Source organism: Aphelocoma coerulescens, chromosome 3 (assembly GCF_041296385.1).
Source record: "Aphelocoma coerulescens isolate FSJ_1873_10779 chromosome 3, UR_Acoe_1.0, whole genome shotgun sequence".
In the NCBI taxonomy this organism is placed as follows: Eukaryota; Metazoa; Chordata; class Aves; order Passeriformes; family Corvidae; genus Aphelocoma; species Aphelocoma coerulescens.
This window is the reverse complement of record NC_091016.1, coordinates 58,313,305-58,329,274: the sequence shown is the minus strand read 5'-3', so window position 1 is coordinate 58,329,274 and position 15,970 is coordinate 58,313,305. Positions and strand designations below refer to the sequence as shown.

The 15,970-nt window shown below is 39.7% G+C and overlaps 1 protein-coding gene across 1 annotated transcript in view; it reads left to right on the top strand.

The window, feature by feature from the left end:
* Window positions 1-15,970, top strand: part of GRM1 (glutamate metabotropic receptor 1) — a 187,842-nt gene that overhangs the window by 145,048 nt on the left and 26,824 nt on the right. Inside the window, exons 5-7 of the mRNA XM_069010433.1 lie at window positions 5,835-6,003; window positions 7,888-8,014; window positions 13,501-14,431. Of these exons, the coding sequence (XP_068866534.1) occupies window positions 5,835-6,003; window positions 7,888-8,014; window positions 13,501-14,431 (1,227 nt within the window). The remainder of the gene's footprint in view (window positions 1-5,834; window positions 6,004-7,887; window positions 8,015-13,500; window positions 14,432-15,970) is intronic.

The following is a 15,970-nucleotide window of genomic DNA, read 5'->3' as shown; positions in this document are numbered from 1 at the left end:
GGGTGGGAAGTGGGAATGTTACTGCATTTGGTGATGTAGATTTCTTTGGCTGTTTTGCTGAAACATAAAGCATGGACCAGTCTTTCCCACAGCCAGGAATAACACTGGTAACACATGGTATCTTATATTGGGACAGGAACTACAGTATAGCCTATAAATTTCTAGTGTTTTAGGAGATGACAGACCTTGTAACTCACAGACTTCTGGTGTGCAAGGTACTACTGGGGCTCAGCACCAGGGTTTTAGTATGTATAAAGCCTAATACAAATTATTGAAATTTAATGAAGCATTTACCTGCCATAGTTTTAAAGGGAGGAGCACATCCTTTTCCAATTGGAGCTCTGCTGAAACCTTGCCAGAGACTATTTAGTGTTGATTGGTAAGCTCCTGTATGATCTCCTTGTTTCACTCCAAATACAATCAGACCAGTCCCAGAATTTAAAGATAGGTCTGTATAGAGCAGGACAAATGATGGGGGGGGGGTTGGCAGAAGTTTCTGTGTTTCACTCATCCGGGGTCTGGTCCCAGCTGTGGCAGCTGCTGTTGTCTAGGCCCCCTAGCAGACTCAGGATGTACCCAAGCAGTAGGTAAGGCAGCACCTTTGTGGACTTGGATGTCACCTTTGTTTCTCTTATGGGAGCAAACTGACAGAGCTCTTTCCTTTCATTTAGTTTTGTGAGTTCTGTTAAACTATTTTAACACGTGGATTTGTTTTGTTTGTTTGTTTTCTATTTCATAAATACATTTAATTCAACTGCCGAAGTACAAAATCCATTATTAATTGAAACCTACTCAAGGATTGCTTCACTGAAGTTTGTTTTCCTACTGAGTTATTAGAGTGTTATAAAAGACTCTCTCACTCCATCTTTGGGCTTATTGCATAAGTGCATCTGAGCGCCAGCACCACACAAAGGGAGGGCTCTGGACCAAACAGGAGTTTTCATGTCTTTTCATGCCTCCAAAGAGTATTCATAAGACACAGTGGTCTTAAAGCAACTCTTATCTCTATTACTAGGCTTTATTAGCAAAAGTGGCCAATGTTTTACCATTTTCTACAGTGTTATATTTTTTCCTATTGTCATATTTTAACAGTATATACATTTAAACAGTTCATTACATTTAATTAGCAATAAAAAGCTAGTCAGTTTGGTCTTGTTGAGTGTTGATTCTTTTAGTCAAAGATACAGATCATTAGGTCAGCCTTTGAAAGCAGAAGCAAGCAATTCGCTTACATTCGAACACATACTTACTGACACAAATGCATAAATCAAGTCTTTGCACATATAATTTAGATAATACAGAGAAATTACTGCTTAGTGTAGCTTTATGCTTTTTGCACACTATTTGTGTCCATAAAAGCATTACTCCAACTTTGCATATCTGCATTTTCTGTCTGTTAGCTATTTGGTTTGATGTTTAGATGTAATTTTCTAATTTTAGCCTATTTCTTAGTTATTATTTTGTCACCCAAGAGCATTTTCACAACTCTCATCAGTACCAAGCATAGAATTAGATTGAACAGCTGCTGAATTCAAAACATATGAGAGTTTATATCAGGATATTTCTCTGAGTATGCCAGAATGATAGAATTTATTCCGTCCATCATTTTGGTCTACAACAAGGTTCATTTTTCTTGATTCTCTGGCCTACCTAGAATTTGATAGGTTATTTTAGGCAGGGTTTTTTTTTTGGTTGTTGTTCCTCATTTATATTTTCACAGCTGGAGCTAGCAAGTTTAGGCAAGGAAATTCAATTAACCTTTTGTTATTCGTTCTGTAATCGTTGGATCAATCTGTGGCATTTATGACATGGGCAATATCATATCAGAGAATGGTTATGTGTACATGAAATTTGATCTGCAGTCTGTCAGATCCTTGTATGCCAGCAGTAGTTTAACAGAATTGTCTGTAGCTTCAGATTGGCTGTAGTGTTTCCACAGCTTCATGTGGAAAGTCTCTTTGTGGATCAGTGAACAGACCATAGCACTGTGTCAATGCTCAAAAGAGTTTTTGAATCTCAGAAAAATGGAAAGATAAACACCACAGAAACACCTAAATAATACCAAGGTCAGCCTGCTATGAAATTTCCTAGTTTTTGGCTTTTCTATGCCAGTGCAAGAATGTCACACATATGTGTAAAAAGTTTTTAGATATCCTGCCCTCGAATCATGTGAACAAAGCAACTTCAAAAGGTGGAATAATATTCCTTCTTAGAAGACAGCAACCTTTCTCATAATTTTCAAAATCTGTGAGGTTCTTCAAGCAACTGACTCTCACAAACTCCTAATTGCAATCATGGGTGGAGCAGATAGAGTTACCTGTAGTTATGTTTGTCTGGCACTCCCATAATCTCCTGTTTTGAAACCCTTGCAGCTTCATGAAACCTTAACCATTTGTTTAGATACAACTCTTTTTCTCTCTCAGGCTCAGTTAATGGTTTCAAGGTTTTATCAAAATGAGATTAGAAGACACAAAGCATGTTGTCAAAGGTGTATTTCTTCTGTGAAGAAACTTTTCTTTGAAGATCTCTTATGCAGAAATATGAAGCAAACTTTTATTGGAAGGGCACAAATGCAGTCATTTAGCTGACTGTGCTGCCTCTGGGAAAAAATGACGTGGATGTAACTCTGGAAACTCAACTGTATGTGCTTGCTATACTGTCATTAAGAACATGCTAGTAAATTTGCTGCACTTTTTACTTTCATTGAGTAGCTCCCATTTCCTTTCTCTGTAGCAATCATACCACTCAAATTTCCAGAAATGGCTGGAGAAGGTGTGAAGGATGCAATAGTCAACACAACATCCTTCTCTGGGATACAGAGATACCTTTTTAGCTCTGGTCTATTCTAGATAATTGCCTCTTTTTACCTTGTGGCTGGTATGAAGACCCTTACCTCTCTAGAACAATGATTTGCATACACCTCTGACCATAAAATGCTTTTTGACAATACGCAGGAGAAATTTCAATCCCTACAATGGACCTTTGATATGGGGAGAAATGCTGAGGTTCACAAACTAAGAGGAATATTTCACCTAACTAACATTTTGTCTTAACTAGACTTGCACTTAGAACCATGTAAGTTTATTTAGTTCAAAATTTCCAATAACTGTTCTGGCTTCAGTCATGACAATGCTACCAACTCCAACGCTTTGAGTAAGTAATCAAATTTTGCCTTATGCAAAGCCTTCAAACTTGAATGTAAATGAATTTTTTTTTTCAAATATGCATTTCTGTTTTGGAGTTTGAATTCATGGGTGTTTTTTTTCTTTCATTTACATCCCAGCATTGCTCAGCATTGCTCTTTTACATCCTGACTTCCAGGATAGCAAACATCAGTACCAGTCTGGTATTATGGCTTTGGAAAAAGGTAACTTCAGCTATCTCAGATTAACTAGAGTAAGAATGTGCTTGTGACCAGCTGACTAATATTCTGGCTTGCCTTACAAGTAACTTGTTCATATGACACTACCTATTGGGTCACATCATTTCCCAATACACCAGAGAGCTTGCTTTTATATTAAAAGGATTAATTTTCTTACCTGCAGAATATTTTAATGGCTTCTTTAAATTCTGCCATGTGTGTGTCAAATACAACTGCCTCCGAGAAGTCTCACTCTCTGAGAGCTTCACAACTCTCATCAAACCCACTTCTTTTGGGATCATAATTTTTAGCATGGACAAAGCTCAAAATTATTAAAGTTGTACATATGTGAGCAAGGGGATGGGAGGAGGTATTCCAGCACTGAACTTTTCCTTGCTCGAAGCACAGATTTTTCATTAAGAAGGAAAGGATAAAGAACTTAAGCACATCTCCATATACCAAGTGTATTTGATAAACCACATTTTTCCACTTAAAATTCAAGCTGTGTATCAAAGCTGCAAACATTGTACTACAACTTGTCATAATGCAAGACTGTGTAAGAACTTTTAATCTACCTACTTTATTCTTTGACAGGTAACCTACACAGAAGAAACTCTTAATTGATATTGCATTAATGTCACTCTGTGCCTCATAATGTATTTTTGTAAAAATGAAAACAATGTGTGCAGGCTCAAAAATTCCATTAAAGGAATATGAGGTTTTAGTAATCTTCTATTCCCCTTCCTGAATTAATTTTCCATCCCAGAGTAACTGATTTTGTATCAGTCTAATATACGGTCAAACTAAAATCCAAGTACATTTTCCTTGCTAGGAAGAGGCATGTACATTTCTGCTGAGTTTTACTCCTGTCTGTTGAGTATCCATTATGAAATGCCGGACTCTCACTGCTTCTTGCTATCTTAATTCTTCACAAGCCTGGAAACAGAATTTCTTTTTTTTAGGCACTTCCTTTAGAAGAACTGGGATATGAGAAGTAATTGTTCACTAATGAATTTGAAATTTGCCCTTTTCCTAAGCAATGCCTTGATTAGTGGCCAGTTGCCAACCAATGGAGCTGCCTCCTGCTTGGAGCTCCATTGAACACAGTGACAGGGATCCGTTTTCACATGTGAACCAGTGGAGCTCTGCAGTGGCACTGGCATTAACTGAGCATGCATATTTGCAAAACTGAGGTCTAATTACAGCTGTAAATATGCATTTCTGTAAATCATCTTTAACTAGAGAAACCTGAAGACTTAGTTAAGAAAATTACTCTGCTCTACCCTAGAGAATAATTCTGGCACCTCTTCCCTCTGTGAAGTGCAGAGAGAGTTGAAATTTTGCGTGTTTGAACCTCAAAATGGAAAAGAAAGAAATGGATGTCTCTCTTTGCTCACAACCAAACATCCCAATTTTATTTATGGTTCATAATTTGCTTACCTTACCTTTCATTCTTAAAGCATTCTTAATGCATAGATTAGCAACACCCATTATAAACAAAAGATTTTTATCTCCAGAGACTGAGGCAATCCATTACAGAAGAGCAAGGCAGTAAATCCCAGGCTTGGAAAATAGAAGATGCTTTGTTATTTTCAGTTCCAATGCTGATTCCTTGTTCTCCATGCTCTTTCTCTTGTCATTTATTAAACAAAGTCCTCCCCCTTCTCATCTTAAGAGACCAGGCTTTAGGTTTAACCTCAATTTTTGTTCTTCCTCTCTGTGCTCCAACATTCATTCTTTCGTTCTTGCTTATTTCATACTAAGAAACAAGCCACATTCTGTGGAGTAAAAGAATGAATAGAATAATTATCAATAAGGGATGTGCACACACCAGGTCCAACACACTGGGGGCAATGGTAGAGGCTGGATGTTTATTGTAGCAGTTCTTTATGCTTCCCTTACCTTAGCCTTGGGAAGTGCTCTCCTACTTGCCTAGGTGAGGAAGTTACTGCAGTGACTGAGGTGCTAATTTTTCCTGACAGAATCACTGGGCTGCATAATATGAATGGTTGAACTTAGAGCTTACAGTTAACTTATGGCAAACCAGTTCAGTTGGTTTGAGCATTTCTACTTAAGAGCATCCAGCAAGGGCTATACTACAACCAGCCTGCATGGAGACACCAAGTGAAGGTTAAAGACCTATTGACAAATTATTTGAAAACATGGCATCCAGACACTGCCTACATGTGCATCTTTAGCAGAGTTTACTGTCTTTGGTGTGCAGTTCTTCCTGGACACACAAAATTTTTCCCATAGTTTTATGCAAGCAAGGCAGGCAATCAGCAGTTGTGTGTCAATCAGAGCTGACATTTCCTGTGATTCTGCTGCAAATCCTACAGGATCTGGGGTTTTTGTGAAAACCAAGTCCCTGGTATTAAGAGATAACATGAATATTTAGAGCAGAAGGAGAAGAGCGAGGTAAATTTTTGTCCTTTATGTTGCAGGAGAGTGACTCACTCTTTTTTCCTTGCAGATATGACATCATGAACCTGCAGTACATAGAGCCCAACCGCTACGACTATGTCCTCATTGGGACCTGGCACGAGGGCGTGCTCAACATTGACGACTACAGAATTCAGATGAATAAGAGCGGAATGGTCCGGTCGGTGTGCAGCGAGCCTTGCCTGAAGGGCCAGATTAAGGTGTGCCTCAGACAATTACTTTCTGCTATAGAAATATTAATATCTAGTCAGTGATTTTCCCTAAACCCAAGCAAGCTTCTTTCAAGCCAATTGGTAGGACTTCCTTTCGTTCAGGAAAGCCAAAACTATAGAAAGACTCCTAAATTAACATCTTTGTTTAATGATACCATATCCAGGCCCGTGTTTTCTAAAATTACCCTTTGTAAGGATGCAGAATCTTCTAATGTGACAGAATTTGAATTTCACCTTATGTGAGAAAGATTTTCACTTAGTCATTGCCTACAACATTTAGTAGCTGTGATTCACTTGGGGGCTGATCTTGAAAATATCGTGACCCATGGGAATCCAGTATTTTGTTCCAGCAATAACACCTGCAAGGAAAAGTTGAAAAAAAAATAAAACCCCCCCACGCCTATTTGTATCTCATGTTCACAACAGGAGGAATGGAAACACAAATGAAATCACTCTATGTTCACCAAAGTGTAGCACTTGCATCAGGCTATGAATAATTTGCTACCAGTCATGTCTGGATGACATATAGACATGTTTCACCACTCTCAAAATGGTATGGATGCATTAAGTTTAAAATGGCAAGAAGCCCATTCAGCAAAATCTCATTAGAGCAGACCTCTTTTCTGTTTACATTTAATAAGCACATTTGCAGCTTTTTATTTCTATTTTGCTACTCTAAGCAATAAGCGATTGATGATTTGGCAAAGGCACAGTGACATACTCAACAAACTTGGAGGAGAAACATTATTGGTATTTACTACCCTCCCAAACATCTTTTCCCTGTTTTTGAGATTGTGCAGTTTGTGTATGTGTGTATATGTAAACACCATGCATACAAAATGCCAGCTTCAGCTCTCTTTGAAGTCTATTGGACTGTCTCCACAGACTGCAGGAGGAAATGTTAACAAAAAAAAGCCCACGAAGCCAGTATTCAATAAAACAAACATTTTGCATTTCACTACTGTACTTCTCTCTGCATATAGATGGATAGGAAGATCTGGAAGAGAAGGCTGGATTCCTCCTTCCTGGCAAACAAGGCCAGAGTCTTTGTCAGAGCCTTAGAAACTGGAGATATCCTTAATCTTCCTTTCAGCCTCAGGGTAATGAAACTAGGAATCAAGACAAGGAAATAATCTTCTCAGCATTGGATCATTACATTTAGCAGCCCTCACAGCAAAGAAAGAACATTTTCAGGGACATTTGTCCCTAAAAAAGCTGTTGTGAAGCATGAGGTTGGTCACTGCTTAATGTTTTTTTCTGCTAGAACCCAATACTTTCGTTGAGCAGGATGCTTTGTAATCTGCTGTTGTCTGAATTTCTATTTACGCTTGTGTAAAGAGCCCCAAAGAGACTTCAACATAAATTGGAATTTATGTGTATGTGATTGTGCTTGTGTGTACACGTGTATATATATATATGTATTTTTATGCATAAATTACTCTTTGTTCTAACCTTTGACTTTGTTTACTGCTTTTTACTATGCAATATATATTAAGCGTGGGCTGAGCTACTTGTTCTGACCTCTGCCATCTCACAGATAAAGCCTGACGTTTGATTGAAAATATGACATTCACCCTGCCTCTGTACCAGAGGGAAAATGGTTTTGTACTTTTAACTCAGAACTGCTTTCCCCAAAACAAAATAAAATCATCCCCAGAGGTTATCCTTGAACTCCTAAGCACAAATTTTAACATGCAGGAATAGATAAAAAATCATTATTCATGTTTTCTAGCTGTTTGAAATGTGCCATACACAGGAATCCTGTCATATTTTAAACAGTTGTATGTGTTACGTGTTTGCTGGGGGGTGGTGGTGTGTGCTTCTTAGTTGTCTGATAGAGGATCAGAACTGAGGACGTATTTTGGATTGCAGGTGATCAGGAAAGGAGAAGTGAGCTGCTGCTGGATTTGCACTGCTTGCAAGGAGAATGAATTTGTTCAGGATGAATTCACGTGTAAAGCCTGTGAGCTTGGCTGGTGGCCGAATGCTGACCTGACAGGTAGGGATGTGTCCCTCCAAACACATTCCCTTTCTACAGGGCACAAGGAGAACGCCGTGTGCAGGACGGTAAGGTGGCAGTGTGCAGACATATCAAAGGTACATACTTGGACAAATGTTACGGTGCAGTTTAGGGTGTCTTTCAGCTTAGTGCAACAGCAGAGACAATACAGACAGCAAAATTTCTGCCAAGAAGAAATGTTATAGTCTGTCTGTTCCACAAGTATTAATAAAGCTTTGCTAAGACTGCTAATGAACTCAGCAGCATTTGCTGCAATTTAGCAGTGACTATCAAGTGTTCAGTTCATTCTTGTCATATTGACTTGATATACTTTTCTGATCATTTTACCATGCAGTTAGTAGCACTTTACCTGGGATTTCAGGACCTTCAGTAATCGATTACTGGACTCCTGTTTGGTGTAAAGACCATTCTCATTGCACCCATCAGCAAGAGGAATTTCAACAAAATCCTGAGAAGAGTTGCCTGGAAAGGGTTAGAATTAGTCTCCCTTGTGTATATGCTTTGTATGAGTTGCATGCTGTGGCATCCTTCTGTTTATTTTTTACTTGTCAAGGTCAACTTCCACACCTGCTCTGGGCTTCGCAGCAACCATTACCCTCAAAAAATAGCTACAACATATTGAGAAGCATCACCCTGACCTTAGCATTTGCTTTGTATCACTGTGAATGACTAGAGGCACCTCTGCCCCATGTCACCTCTGCAAATCTTGGATGCCAGCAATCAGAGAAACAACCTGATCACCCTAGCCAAAGATCAAATATGCAACTTATCACATCTTTGTCATTTACCATGACTGGCTGGCAGCTAGATGTTGCTGCAACATTTAGCACGTAGACAAAATCCTCAAAGTTTGATTAAATTGTTCTGTGAGATACTTTAAGCTAGTCACTGAAGCCAAATGAGCTCTCAGAGGATGTATTTTGAGAGTGAAAGCTAGCGACTTCTCTGGGTAAAAATATGCTATTAATTACAGGAGACTGGGAAACATGACCCATTGTCTGTCTTGCTTTTCTATGGAAAATAAGTTATGGTCATGGCCCAAATGTATGTGTAAATGTCTATATCCCGTACCTCCCACTCCCACCACCCCTCCCTGACCCTGCTCTGGTGTGCAGCTGAACCTAAAAACAGATTTTCCAGGATACAGAAATCTCAGTGATCATTCAGACCCTTCAAGTTTCATGTCAGTGGGTTGTAGGGAGAGGAGTTAATGAAAAATACATTCTGTAAGGGCCCAAGTTGCAGAAAAATATCTGGTAATAATAGAAACCAAAAAATCCACAGAACCCTTCATAAGTGTCCTGACCATTGGAAAAGCTCATATATAATTCCTGCTCCTAGGACACCAGTGTCTGCTAATTTTAAAGCAGATATCCATAGACAACCAGCTTTTGCTGATCTTTGAGGTTCACAGAATTGTTCATATCTACTCTTCAGGGAAGAAAAGAGGACTTAGCTATTAAAAAGAAGCCAGAACAAGAACCTGGTGAGATCAATATGCACTTGAGGTAATACGGTTCAGTGCTACCAGCTGCTCAAAGTGGCTCAAAAGGGGTCATGTCGAAATGACAGGCACTGCTGAAAAGAGTTGCGGAAAGAATCAGTGCTGGAAAAAATCTCCAGGGCATGTTGCAATCTATTAACTTTTAATGAAATCAGTAGATGACCTGCTGATTTGTGTTTCTTCTCAGCAAGGAGACTGGACTGCTGCTGTTCTAAAATCACAGTAACGTCAGCCAAATGACAGCATAGCCATCGACTTATTTCCTAGAGAACATTGAAATGGCAGTCTGCTCCCGCACAGCTTCTTCAGTCTGTCTTATTGAAGAAAAAAAACTTCTTTTTTTAACCCCTAAAATTGATTTACTTGAACTATACTACAAAGTCCAAATCTGTGAAGGGAAGCTGATGCCATCCTAATCTTTAGAAGAGGGTGATTTATCTAGATAAACTCTGTCTCTTGAACTTTGTGGGAGTCACCATTGGTATGATTTAATTTGGAATTCTCTCTTCTTGCCAGGACTCCCATCAAACATATTTTTTATAGCTTGATTTTATGTGTTGTATTCATACCCTGACAGTCACCATAGCATCTAGACACAGACGGTAACATCTCACAGTGCAGATTGTTTTTCCCTTTGCCTTAAATCTTAAATGCTAAACATGTATGTGGTTTTAGACTCATTTTCCATTACAGATGGAGGCTCTAAAATCCTTAATCCCTTCAAGAAACGTGAAGCACATACTAAACTGTTTTGTAAGACATGCACTTCAAGGTGCTCATTTTCTCCATTTGAAAACAGTCTCTGTTGCTCAGCAATCATTTCTTGACATTTTAATTTTATTTTTAAATGTACACAATTTTTTTTAGATGGCTTCCCCTAAATATGAATTCAGTGAAGTGGACTCAGCAGACACAAAGGATTTCTCATCACAGATGATGAAAATCTGACCTGAGAAATAGTCACTCAAGCCAGTACCTTAGACCTTGTGCCAAGAGAAATTTTTTATAGTACCAGAATATAATATAAAAAGGATGAATGTCAAGCTAGTAAACTCAGTTTACAAAAAACATCTTAAATAAGCAATAATACAAGATAGGATAAGAAGTTTTATAGACTTATGAAAATAATCGTAAGGTTTTGGGGCCATCAGTTACCTGGGATGTGCTAATGACCCCAGAAAACATAACAGATTCTCTTATTGGCTTTGCACTATGAATATAATAATAAAAAAAATTATTAGCCTTCTGATCTTGGAAATTATTCATGGTTAAATGCAGGGAAAATAGTGCATGAAAACTACCAGACATATTTTTTACCAGAAAATTTAACTGTGAAGCTTTTGCTCTGATTTTTTTGAGGTTTGGGTTAGTTGCTGTGGGGGCTTTTTTTTTTTTTTCTCTTTGTTTTGTTTTGTTTTGTTTTGTTTTGTTTTGTTTTGTTTTGTTTTTTAATGTGTGCACAATTTCCTAGGTATCCTCCTTCAGTCTCAATGTGGTTCCAGAGGCCACTTTCTCCTAGCTGGGAAAGGACCCACCTTCACAGGTGGTGACAATCAACAACTGTTAGCTGATAATAAGCAGTGAAGGGAACTTCTTGCAGTTTCTACAATATTTTGTTCTTGGGAGCACAGGAATTGCACTGGTTTAATGAAACAGATTTCTAAGAAAATCTTGCACAGGATAAGCTTAAAGCAAATGATAGGCTTAACTACCATGTTGGATATGGGCTAAGCCCCTGAAAATATAGTTTGAAGTGGAATAATGTGAGTATGTCTTGATGTTTTTAAGCTTAAAGCCCAAATTGAAACTTAACCCTTCCAACAACTGCTGACCAGAGCAGAAGCTGCTGACCCTTAGTCTTTTATTAAATCATAGAAGGAGACAGCTTCCCGTCAGGGCTGCTGAGGCCAATGGCCAAAGGTTCACACTTCTGATAAAGAGCTTTTCCTTCATATTTCACCATAAAAGTACTGGTTGGAAGTATAGGTTTCCTATCTGAGTCTTGAACAGACTACTTAGAGCAAAATAATTTTCTTTATAAAGTTTTCTTTGTATTTTATTATATTTTCTTTATAAAATAAGACCTCTGGTGCTATGGCTACAATTTCTACTGTTTTTGATGTTACAAGCCACCAGTTGATGTAACAACACCACCTGTACTTAAGTCAGCTTGGCATTCTTTGAGGCAAAGTGTACAGAATCATAAGACCTTCTCTCAGTTCATATGACATTGGCAGGTATTAAAAGTTCAAGCAGAAATTTTCCATGTCAGGACTTTGCCTTGGGCTGATTTTTTTTTATTTTTTTAATTTCAACAAAAACCATTTCTTCTCCTTCTGTTTCTCAAATGAGGTTACAGTAAAACTGTTTAACCCCAATCCATACCTTGGCTTACTTCTCTATTATTTGGAAGGAAGGACTTTACATTACAGTACAGGAACCTACATTACAGCAGAGGTATCTGTTGGTAGTTTTGTGTCACCCCATGGAAGATGCGTATAAATTAGGCAAAACTATGGGACTCAGAAGCTTTTAGTTCATAGGTGGTTTCTGCAGATATACTCCACACTGAGGAGGAAGGGACTGAGCATGACTTTAGCCCATCACAACATCAGGGCCCTTGTCAAGATTTAGCAGCAAAACTGAGAGGAAAAAATGCCTCTCTCACAAGCTTGTTGACATTACCATTTCTTCCTTGTTCTTTTCAGGCATGTCCAACAACTCAGATAGGCAGAGTTCATGAGCAGCCAGGCCAGGATGAGAAAATCTGGACCAGCAGTTTTGATGAAGACATCTGGGTGGAGAGGTGGCTAGAAAAAAACTGAACTGTAAGGGGAACTGAGGCAGTGAGGATGAGGGACTGGCAGGAAAGATACTTGAGAGGTGGGGGAAAGCCAGAAAAGGTGAGCTGTGTCCTAGGGAAACTGGAGGAGGACAGAAACAAGAAATAGAAGAGGCCATGGATACTTCCCTTGGGATAAAGAAACATTTTAAAAGCATTTTGGAACTACAAAGTGAAGAACAGAAATTAGAAAATGCCAGAATGAAGGTTTTCCATAACAGCTTCACAACCATAACATCTTATTAACACAAATGATTTTATTTTCTCTGTAATGTTTATTGCTGGTATTACTTCTTCAGCACAGTGAGGAAGATATCCAGAGATTCCTTAAACTTGAGTGTGGGAGAGAGCAGTTAAGCACCATCTTAACAGATACCTTTGTTTGCACATCTGTACTAGTCAGAAAGGAGAGTCTTTCCAGTTTTTATTTGAAGGCATGCATATTCTGTGGGTTTGGCTTTTCCAAGGGAATTAAATTATATTTTTTAGTAGGAAAACAAAGAGCAGAGGGTTTGACAAAATAAGAATAAGGTAATGTGAAGAGAAAAAAGGAAATGTACTAAGAAGGTATGGTATCTATGATATAGTTCCATTAAAATTTTGGATTTATTACCATTTTTCTGTCCATAGACCTCTGATTAATTTATATTATTTATAAAATCACTCTCAAAAGAATGTAGTAGATCAAGCTATAATGATTGTGGTAATGATCAAATAAGTTAATCTGAGGAGGTAAAAAACCTACCCATTCTGATCTGCAACAATGCTCTCCCTGCTGAAATGAAGAGATGATGCTGAGTTTGTCTGTGCTCTGTTCCCAGCTGTGCCTTTGATATGCTGGGCTTGTAATCAGGTATCTCCAAAAGCAGGTATTTCCAAATCTAATTTCCTCTTGTAGGATCATGAGAAAATGTTTGGGACACCCAAAATGGATGGCTGATTTTTGAACATATTTCATGAGAACTTTTCCATGCTGCAGATCATTCCTTTGTAAAATGGTTTTAATAATCCATGTTACATAGCCATATGCTAATGCTTGTATTATATTGAGATACAGGAAAAGAGGGTTCTTCCAGGAGCTGCCTTTCTAACTCTCTGTTTCTCTTCTGTACACTGCAGGCTGCGAACCCATCCCTGTAAAGTACCTCCAGTGGAGCAATATAGAGTCTATTGTGGCTGTGGTCTTTTCCTGCCTGGGAATCCTGGTCACCATGTTTGTCACCCTTATCTTTGTGCTCTACAGAGACACCCCTGTTGTCAAGTCCTCCAGCCGCGAGCTCTGCTATATTATCCTGGCTGGCATCTTTCTGGGTTACGTCTGCCCTTTCACCCTCATAGCTAAACCCACCACGACATCCTGCTACCTCCAGCGCCTTCTGGTGGGCCTCTCCTCCGCCATGTGCTATTCCGCCCTCGTGACCAAAACCAACCGCATCGCGCGCATCCTGGCGGGCAGCAAGAAGAAGATCTGTACCCGCAAGCCCCGCTTCATGAGCGCCTGGGCCCAGGTGGTCATCGCCTCCATTCTGATCAGCGTGCAGCTGACCCTGGTGATCACACTGATCATCCTGGAGCCCCCCATGCCCATCCTCTCCTACCCCAGCATTAAGGAAGTTTACCTTATCTGCAACACCAGCAACCTGGGCGTCGTGGCTCCCGTGGGCTACAATGGACTCCTCATCATGAGCTGCACATACTATGCCTTCAAGACTCGCAATGTGCCCGCCAACTTCAATGAGGCCAAGTACATTGCATTCACCATGTACACCACTTGTATCATCTGGCTGGCCTTTGTGCCCATCTATTTTGGGAGCAACTACAAGATCATCACCACCTGTTTCGCAGTGAGTCTGAGCGTGACGGTGGCTCTGGGGTGCATGTTCACTCCTAAGATGTACATCATTATAGCCAAGCCTGAGAGGAACGTCCGCAGTGCCTTCACCACCTCGGATGTGGTGCGTATGCATGTCGGGGATGGCAAGGCACCTTGCAAGTCCAACACTTTCCTCAACATATTCCGGAGAAAGAAGCCAGGGGCTGGAAATCCAAAGTAAGTGGATTGACTGCAGGTACACATCTATCTGTATATGTCCCTCTCTTTGCCATTCTCTCTTGGTTGACTAGTCTGCTGAATAGTAAGGTATGTAACAGTTTTTCATCTCATGTGTAGCAGAGAAGGTGGAAATGACCCCTTAGTTCCAAGCCTCAGATGGATATTGACATGTTCCTTATTATCTTCTCTCCTACTCTGAAGGCAGCCCTGTGCACAACTCCCTGTACCACTGGGGCAAGTCAGGCAGTGGCAGAGTAACCAACTCCATCTGCCCCTTCTTGCATCTCCGTCACATGTGCCTGTGACAGGGATCTCACGCCCTGATGTGCAGTTGCTCTGCATTATGTTCAAACTGAGGTGCTACTGTAGCCTTTTAGAAAAGAAATCTCTGTCTGAGTGATTGTAAATCACACATACTTGCCTAAGGCCACTGGAATCTGTGTGAAAGCTGGGGACTGAACACTAGTTTTTAAGGAGTGTATTGTGACAGCCCTCATGATTGTGATTCAAAAGCACTCTCCATGCTATCCCTATGCTCTATTTAATACTCAGCGTTATGAGCAATACTCTTACTCATCATTCGTGTCAATCTCTCCATGTTCCCAAACTCAGCGTTGGTGTGAAAGTTGCAGAAGTCAACTGATGGTGAAAATGAACTTGCATTCACATCTATTGAACCTGTTATTTTCCTTGCTAATAATTAAAAGCAACCCAGATGCAGCAGAGCGGGAGAGAGAACTGTTACTTCAAACAGCAACTCCCTGTGAGAAGCTGTCTGAAAATTTGCATTCTTTATTATCTTATTGCTTTTTAATCTTTAAAGAAGCACCACAGGGCTAGATATGAGCTTAGATGATTTTTGTCCTAATTAAAAAAAAAAAAAAAATAAAGCACCAGTGAAACCTACATTTCTGAGCTTCCCAATAGAATTGAAACTAAGTTAATTTCCAGTTTTTTGGGATCTGTAGGTTTCTGTGAGTCATTCAAGTTGGTTCTGATTCAGTTTGCATAAGAACCATTTTCATCTGTCCTGGTGATGGAGGTAATACTGTAGAAAACCCATGCTGTGATCAATTTTGTCTTTAGGCTACTTCAATACATTTATTGTTTTGTTTGACAGGGGGTCAGAAGGGAAGGGAATGGAGACAAAAGTGACCCAAATACATGGCTCAGTGTGCCACAGAGGCCACATCAAGGCTGCCAGCTCCTGAGCTAGACAGAGAAGGAGCAGGGAGTGGCAAGCAGTCCTAGCAGCCACCACTTGTAGGGAGATGGCCAAAAATCTCCGTAGCCCAAGAGCTTGAGTTCCATGCAAATAGAAAGATGGAGACTGATCCACCTTCCTCTGACTCTGTGGTAGTTGGATGGGGACTCAGGCATCTGTAAGAAACCAGTGTGGTGTCCCTGCAGCATGGTCTCAGGCTAACGCTGTTGGTTTCTTTAAGATTTTGTCTGTCAAAAAAAGAGGACTTCTGAGTATTTTAGGTCATGAGAAACTTAATAACTAATTCTTTTTTCTGCTTGTTCTTCTTCTAC